The sequence below is a fragment of the Dipteris shenzhenensis genome, chromosome 33, assembly GCF_047967505.1.
Source record: "Dipteris shenzhenensis isolate YYH24624 ecotype China chromosome 33, Dip_SZ_1.0, whole genome shotgun sequence".
In the NCBI taxonomy this organism is placed as follows: Eukaryota; Viridiplantae; Streptophyta; class Polypodiopsida; order Gleicheniales; family Dipteridaceae; genus Dipteris; species Dipteris shenzhenensis.
The window spans coordinates 24555035-24563009 of record NC_141628.1 but is presented as its reverse complement, the minus strand read 5'-3'; the positions used below and the strand labels follow the sequence as shown (position 1 = coordinate 24563009).

The 7975-nt window shown below is 41.2% G+C and overlaps 1 protein-coding gene across 1 annotated transcript in view; it reads right to left on the bottom strand.

Annotated features, from left to right (window-relative positions):
• Positions 1 to 2984: 2984 nt before the first annotated feature.
• LOC147879863 (branched-chain-amino-acid aminotransferase 5, chloroplastic-like) overlaps positions 2985 to 7975 on the bottom strand; it is a 59895-nt gene continuing 54904 nt past the window's right edge. Inside the window, exons 7-10 of the mRNA XM_087371452.1 lie at positions 4557 to 4673; positions 4235 to 4330; positions 3756 to 3868; positions 2985 to 3615 (exon numbers count right to left, since the gene is read on the bottom strand). Of these exons, the coding sequence (XP_087227578.1) occupies positions 3501 to 3615; positions 3756 to 3868; positions 4235 to 4330; positions 4557 to 4673 (441 nt within the window). The 3' untranslated portion in view covers positions 2985 to 3500. The remainder of the gene's footprint in view (positions 3616 to 3755; positions 3869 to 4234; positions 4331 to 4556; positions 4674 to 7975) is intronic.

Genomic DNA, 7975 nt, shown 5'->3' with positions numbered 1-7975 from the left:
ACATGTCCTAGGAATTTTTTGATTTTTAAGTAGCACATTGTATCATTCATCAGTGCACAATGCCATACACTTCGCAACAGGATGAGATTGCAGAGCATAAAAATAGAACAAATACGAAAATGAGCCGATGCATGCTTAAGGAAACGTCTTTGCCTAATAAACTTTGGTCAACCGAGCACCCACTCGGGCATTGAAGACCATGACTCCTTACGAAGCATGGACAGGTCGTAAGCCTGTCATTTCTCAAATGTGGGAGTTTGGGTCTCTTGCGCATGTGCATGTACCCTCTTAGTTGGTGCATAAGCTTGATGATAAGGGTGTCTAATATATCTTCATTGACTACAACTCACCAAGCAAAGGTTACAAGTTGTTTCAACCTAGCACATGCAAGGTTATTGTCAATAGAGACCTGGTTTTTGCTCAGCATGCCCTTTACCTTGGTTGGACTGTAAAACACAACCTTCAATGGAAGTCTATGATGTGTTCGATTCTATTCCGCCTTTCATAGATACAGATGATAGTGTGCAAATCACCATGCCACATGCCTGTAGCAGCACTAATCCTCCTCTCGTTGCTCCTGCTCAACCTGATTTTCCACTACGAGATGGCCATGCTATCGAGCAAGAAGTTCAAGAGGATAGGGTGTCATGAGATAGCAAAAATCAATCCCTTACTGGCTTTTGGATACCCTCAGGGACAACAAGCAACCTAAGCCTTTGCATGCCCGCTAGAGGTGCGCACAAACAGATACAAGACAGTTTTTTGGCTGTAGCTTTGATTGCCACTACTTGTAATGAAGAGCTATTATGTCATAAGGATGCTTTTGACAGCAGAGAATATATGGATGCTATGAATGTTGAGCTTTAGTGCATTCATAATCAAATGGCACTTGGGAGTTGTATGACTTGTCTGTAAGCAAGTGTGCTATAGGCACAAAACGGATTTGCAAGGTCAAACAAAAAGCTGATAGCAATGTTGACAACTTCAAAGCTCGTCTTGTTACAAAGGATTATGCACAGCAACATGGCGTTGATTTTGAAGAGCCCGTTGCTCCCACCTCATGTATCGCGACCATACACTGCATCATTGCTCTTGCACCGCACAGACATTGGGAGGTGCATCAGCTAGACATTAAGATCGCCTTCCTTCATGGTGATTTACAAGAAGAGGTCTATGTCACTCAACCTCCTGGCTTTGAGAAAAAAGGTTCCAAAAAATCAAGTTTGGCATATCAAAAAGGCTCTCTATGGATTGAAGCAGGCACCCCGAGCAGTATGCCAAGATACATGCATATTTGACAGCCCGTGCCTTTCAAAACAACCATACAAAAGCAACTCTTTAATTCTCATTCTTTACGTGGATGACATGCTTGTCACTGGACCAAATATGGACAAATTTGCAAATTTCAAAGCTTATTCGCAAAAATCATTTACAATGATTTTTGCGAATAACTTGGGCATTCAATTTGCATATGTTGAGGGGGACATAATGCTAAGTAAGTCCAAGTACATTGGTCAACTCTAAGAACACTTCCAATTTGAAGATTGCAAGTCAGTTTCTAGACCATTGGAGCCTAGCTTTTGTTTCTCCTCCAAGGATGGGAGTGCACCCTTTAATGCCACCCTTTATCAACAGGTTGTGGACTGTCTTATTTATTTACGTCATACCCGACCTGACCTAAATCTTCAGCATGCCCTCTCCCAGTTGAGTAGGTACATGCAGATGCCTAGAGTACACAGCATTGGCAAGCAATGAAGCAAGGTCTTCCATTACTTTAAGGCCACAGAAAACTTCGGACTGCTCTATCGTGATCTCTCTCCGTTGGTCTCACATGCTTTCACAGACATTGAGATTGGGCAAGTTACTATGACACAAAAGTGTCCCACAATGGCAACTGTTTCATGCTTGGATCTTCATGCATTTTCCACAAGCAACAGCCTACAGTTGCTACTTCCAATTGTGAAGCTGAATACATGGCAACCTTCACAGCTACAGTAGTGTCTGGCTCCATAAGCTACTTGCAGATCTTGACATCAGCCACCCAGCTTCTACTACCATCTACACTGATAGCTAGAGTGTTATGGCTATTGCGAGAAACCCCATGTTTCATGCATGAACAAAGCACATTGAGGTTCATCATCATTATGTTGGAGAGTGACTGTCAACTGAAGACATACAATTGTCCTACGTTCCCAAGGAGGACAACTTAGCAGATCTCTTCTAACGAAGACTCTACCACGACCCAACTTTGAGGCTTTTCGACATATCTTACATTGGCAACATTTGTTATGTGATGTTAATCTCCTTGTACCGTCATAAGCTGCTATATCCATCTTAGACAAATATGTATATAGTTTCCAGGAACACCCGAGATGTATCCAAGATACTTCGACCATATTATGGAGGGGGGTTTGTTGGCACTTAGCCCTGGTATGGCCTTGTAGGCTTGCCTTAGGACTCAGTCGACCCTTAGGTTGACTTCATTGGTCAACCATATGATTGACTTCAGGATCATATAGACCCTAAAACCTACCCCTTTGTACTTTCTCATTATCCATTTGCAAGTACTCACTTTTGATTTAGCTTGTTTGCTCCCTTGCATTCCACTCCCTTTCCATTGCTTCCCGCACCCAACATGTAGTTGCACACTTAACCCTTCAAGAAGAGTGTTTTCTCTGCATGTATGGAGTTGGCTAGAGCTTCTAGTGCAGTACTTCCTATAAATTGTGTTAGAAAAACTCCCAAAAAAAGCACACATTGGCCTACTGCCAAACAATCCTTAACTATTGAATGATAGCCTCAATCGATTTAGTACTATCAGATATCATTACTCTTCATTGAGAATCCAAATCCAATTTTCATGGACACAATTGCAGTGTGATGAAGGAATGCAGAAATCATATTCAAACTTAGGCATAAGCTTGCTAAGCCAAGTTATTTAAATAAAAAAAGGGATACAAAGCAGAATAGATCAGCAAACTAAAATCTACAGTTCCACAGGTAAGGAGCCCACTTTACAGGCCAAAGGCAACTTGAAAGCTTAAATTAGAACAATTTTAACACGGATCAGGACAAACTGTTACAGAAAAGTTCTCAACCAAGCTCTCTGATTGTTCTTTTGGCTCTGATGCAAGTTAGTGGATGCTTGGAATCAGAAGAGTCCATACAGAGAAACCAAAAGCTTGCATTTGAGACAATATGGGTGAGTTGAAAAGCCTGAATTGGCAAATTGTGAGGATATTTCAACTCTAGTTAAGATAACCTGTTGCAGAACGAGTTCTCCACAAAGCCCTCTGATGAAGTTAGTGGATGCTTGGAAATCAAAGGCTTCTATATCGATCAATTAATAGAGGGTAACATCGTGTTACAAACCTCTTTTCTCCCATCAGCTGAGGTTTTCATATCACAAGCGGGTCCATTTAGATCCCCTCTCTCATTCCAGTGGGATCATACAATATCAACAGCTACAAAAGACCAAGATACAAATTGTGGATGCATACCTATATCTGCATTGTCCAGCCCATTGTGTCTTCTGAGTGACCCACCTGTATGCTGGTAAGAGCTGAGTATAACTCCTGAGACACTCTTCCCAACCCCTTATTTGCATAACTTATCCTGAATCCATAGCAAGAAGCATGAAGTATTTTACACATCCATGTAACCATTAGATGCTCCTAGGCAGTTGCTAAAACTGCTGATAATAGTTTAATAATCAAACCCTCTAAAGATACATAGACAGATGCCATGAAACATACCTGTCTCCTTCAAAAACAATACTCCCAACAGGCGATACCACGACAGCTGTTCCAGTGCAAAATACTTCATCTGCCTGCCGTAACTCATCCACACATACTCGTCTCTCTTCAACCTTCAATTTGAGAAAAAACAATGTTCAGCTCACACCTTCCTGTCATATTACTTCAGTATCTGAATACTTCATACATGTGGACCCTTCTTGAAATTAGTCCCAAATTTTAAGAGATCAATCTTGAACTGCTTCCTATACTTCATTAACGAAGCTATGCACACACATACAGCTCAAAAATAAGCAAACATGTGTAAATCATGCTTTCTGTTTCCTGTTCTGTTCCTTTTCTGTGAGGTAAACTGCCTACAGATTCATTATATAACTTGTAAGACTAAAATATATACAATCATAGAAATTCAGATTTTTGTTGTTCTAAAGACCAAAAAGAATTTTATCTGTTGGGGCTTCTGCCTACAGATTCATTACCTTGTAACCACGACTTCTGGCTAGCTCTATGATGCTTTTCCTCGTGATACCTGGAAGAATTGTACCTTTCAGTTCAGGAGTGGCCACAGTGTCTCCCTGTAAGTGGACAGCTTGTAAGTACTAAGCAATTAGAATGCCAAGCAAAGCAACCTAACCATATATCACCATGAATCCAGGAGGATGCCCAGAATCTTGCTACAAAAGCAATTGCCCAGACTCTTGCCTAGTCAATCTGTTCCTCCAAGGAAAATTAGGCTGTACATTCACAGATAGCATCCACAAGATTTCCACAAGAAACTTGAAATAAGTTCAACGTACGCACCTTTACAAGAAAAATATTGCAAGAAGAGACTTCCTCTAAGTACTTGTTCTCTGCTGCATCTAGGTAGAGCACATCAGAAAAACCTTCTTTCTTGGCAGACAATTGTGTTTTCAAAACCTGCCAGGAATTAGATCCTCCAAATTTAAAAAATGCACTTGTCATATAATTTAATCAATGTGTTATTGGCATATTACAATATAAAACATTCAGCAATGACATGCAGACAATGACCATGCCTTTAATTGAGTTCATACCCAATATCAATTGTTCATATAGCGATCAAAACAGGAACAGGAATAAGATGGCTGATTGGGGGTTCACAACAAGATGTTCAAACAACGGAACCCAAACAGAAATGACAAGCTGCAGAAAATATACGCTTGTGTATTTGCCTGTGTTGGTGTGCCTGCAATTTTGCAGGTCATCATAATGCACGTGCCAACAACCACAAAAAACATTTCCTTGCCTTGACATCATTTTGTGCACAAAACTCCTGTACATACTAAGCATACGTAAGTGCACATACATGAATCTTATACAAATCTTGGCATCTAAACAGTTACATGGCAATGCCAATCAGACCATAAATCAAGAAGATCATATGCGATATTATTCAAGAGCCCTATGTTCCATACACATTTGATATTCCATGTTGATAGACAAGACAAGATAAACTGCATACGTTCATGAGACACAGACGGGTGTATGACATACACCCAGACCCACCCACTTTGAAAAAAGACCTTTCTCTTTTCTGGCATTTTTTGACAATGCGGGAGGAGAAAAGATATAGGGAGATTCTAGGTTAGCTTATGGCTTGCCCAAAAACAACATAGCATGCCAAAAATTGATTCCAGAAAAATGTAACATTTTTTCTTGAAATGGTTAGGTTTTGCTCTTACAACCACAGTGATTTAGAATAGGAAAGAGAATAGAACCATTGAAGATGTGCTCTTGATGTTTTACTCCAATTATCAAACGATTTCTGGAGGTAGCACTTTGATTTTTGAAGGAAAAACTCTATCGTTATTAGCAATAAAAAAGCAACACCTATGTATAAACTTTCTTTGCTCTGTATCTTCTGCCCAGATGAACAAAGGAAGAAACCCCATCATCTGCCTTATATTACTCCAAAACTGATATCAACTTTCTTTTCCTCTCTATGTCTTGCCCACAGGAAGGAACAAGATCCACAATGTGGTCAGTTTGAAAGTAAATTTTAGAAACCCTGGTTATATTCAAGAGACCTTCTGAACATTATTAGTGCCAACAATCCTTTCACAAGAACCTCATATATCTTCATAAAAATCAAATCGAGCACATGGTCCGTTTGATAGAACTCTTTCACCTTGGTAGCTATTCTTGGGCTTTTTTTCCTCCTCCTTTGTGCTCTATGAAGAGTAGTGGATCACTAGACTCAAAGCTGAGACAAGAAGGCTCAAGACAATTTTCTAAAGAAGATGAGTTCTTCATCGAGGGAAGTGAGAAGGCCGACGAGTTTGCCAACACCAATGTCGATGAAGTGAGGAAGAAGGGAGTGACCAATCGAGTCAAAGAACCCAACCTCCAACAAATTCAAGCGAGTTTTGTAAGGGAATGGGAGTGGATCCTCATCACCCTCACAAGGAAGAAGACCAAACCAAGTAGAACAAATAGAGGTGAATAGAGACAAAGGCAAATGATGCTGAATGGGGGAAAGCCCAAGTAGGGTGCCAAGGCCCTATAGTAGTCATCATCCCCCATTAGCAAAGGAGCACAACATAAGGACTCTAAAGACCAGATGAAAGATCATCAACATGCGTCTGGTGGAAAGAAAGGGGCCAAGCCTAAGAAGACACTAGAGGAAAAGTCGAAGGAGGGCATTACATCCATCCTCACAAACAAGAGCGGTATCAGTTCAAGCATCTTTGCTTCTTATGCCACAATTGTGTGCATGGGAAGAAGGATTGTTCTACTGGCAGGTCGAGAAAGTTGCCAAATCTGCCACGTCTAACTTCAACCATGCAGAAGGGGGGCGACATTGAGGACCAGAAGAAGGCTCTGATTTGGGCCTATGCTTCAACTAAAGGGAAACAGTTCATTGTCCTATTCGATATGGGGAGTTTCGAGGACGCCGTCTTCCCATAGCAGGCCAAGAAGATGGCTTGTACTCTTTTATGCCTGGCATCCTCCCAGTGGGTATAAGATAAGTATAAAGACTTGCATTCCAAGGCATGGGATTCCCTTCTATGCCCCCCACTCATTACATACAACACACTTTCTTAGAGCATTTTAACCTCTAGAAGATGCTCTAACATGATGAAGTTGTATGCAAAACGTGTCTTTGAATATCAGACGTCTTTGGAGGCAAACTTACGATACGTTGCATGAATATAGTGGTGTTGTGTGATAAAACTAGTGATATTCTTTGCAAAACTAATTATTGGATGCACTTCCCAATGTCTTTCAAAACAATGTGCCATGCAAGGACTAAAAGTGAGGTTTGGATATCGTGCCTCCTATTGCCCTATTGGAATTCTCCCCGTCTACTATGTATTCAAAGACATGTTAAGTCCCTACCTCATAAATTGCTTCACTCCACAAATCCGCCAACCTCTAGTGTGTCTTCCATCCTCCAAACTATCAATGGACTTCAAGAAGCATGACTTGCCCCTGCAATATGTAACTATGCCTTGAATAGATCGACTTAACATCATGCTTGTCTGGAAAGCTGCTGTTGTCTGCTTGTCACTCTAGAGTCTGGTTGCTGTCACTTGAATGTGGCTGCTGGCATGTGCCTTAGAAGATAGAACATAGGTTATGCCTTAGGCATTACGCTAGGCAATGCATATGAGGCTGTGCATAGCTACTAGCGTAGGTACCTCTCTGCTCAAGGGAAAGAGGTGCGTAGCGTGTGACCCCATGTTGGGAAGGACTTACGGAATGTTCCCTAGACGTTCCATAGTTGTCCAATGGTGTTCGCCAGGCATTCCATAGTCCAGGCTATTCCACAACCGTTCCACGGGAAAGTCGTTCCAGTGTTCTACAACTAGAGAACAGCGATCCCTGGCAACTGTGATGCTATGTGTTGGCCTCCTATCTACAACCGTTGGATTATATATTGTCCAACCATCTCTACAAAGACATGATGTCTCCTAAGGGTGTGAAACCCCTTTTCCTTGGTGATTCGAGTAACTTGGACTGGAGACCATTTATTTCCACTCACGAGGAGGAGGAAGATTTCGTCCATTTTTAAATGCTTGAGCCTTCTTATTGGTCTAGAGCCTAATCCATGTTTATGCCCATGTTTAAGTCCCTAATGGAAGTGGCCCTTTTGGAGTCCATGTCTCCCCTAATGGATTTGATGTTTATGAAGATATAGGATGTGAGCATATGGAAGGGTTCTAATCATCTATAACATCTAAACAATGAATTGTTTC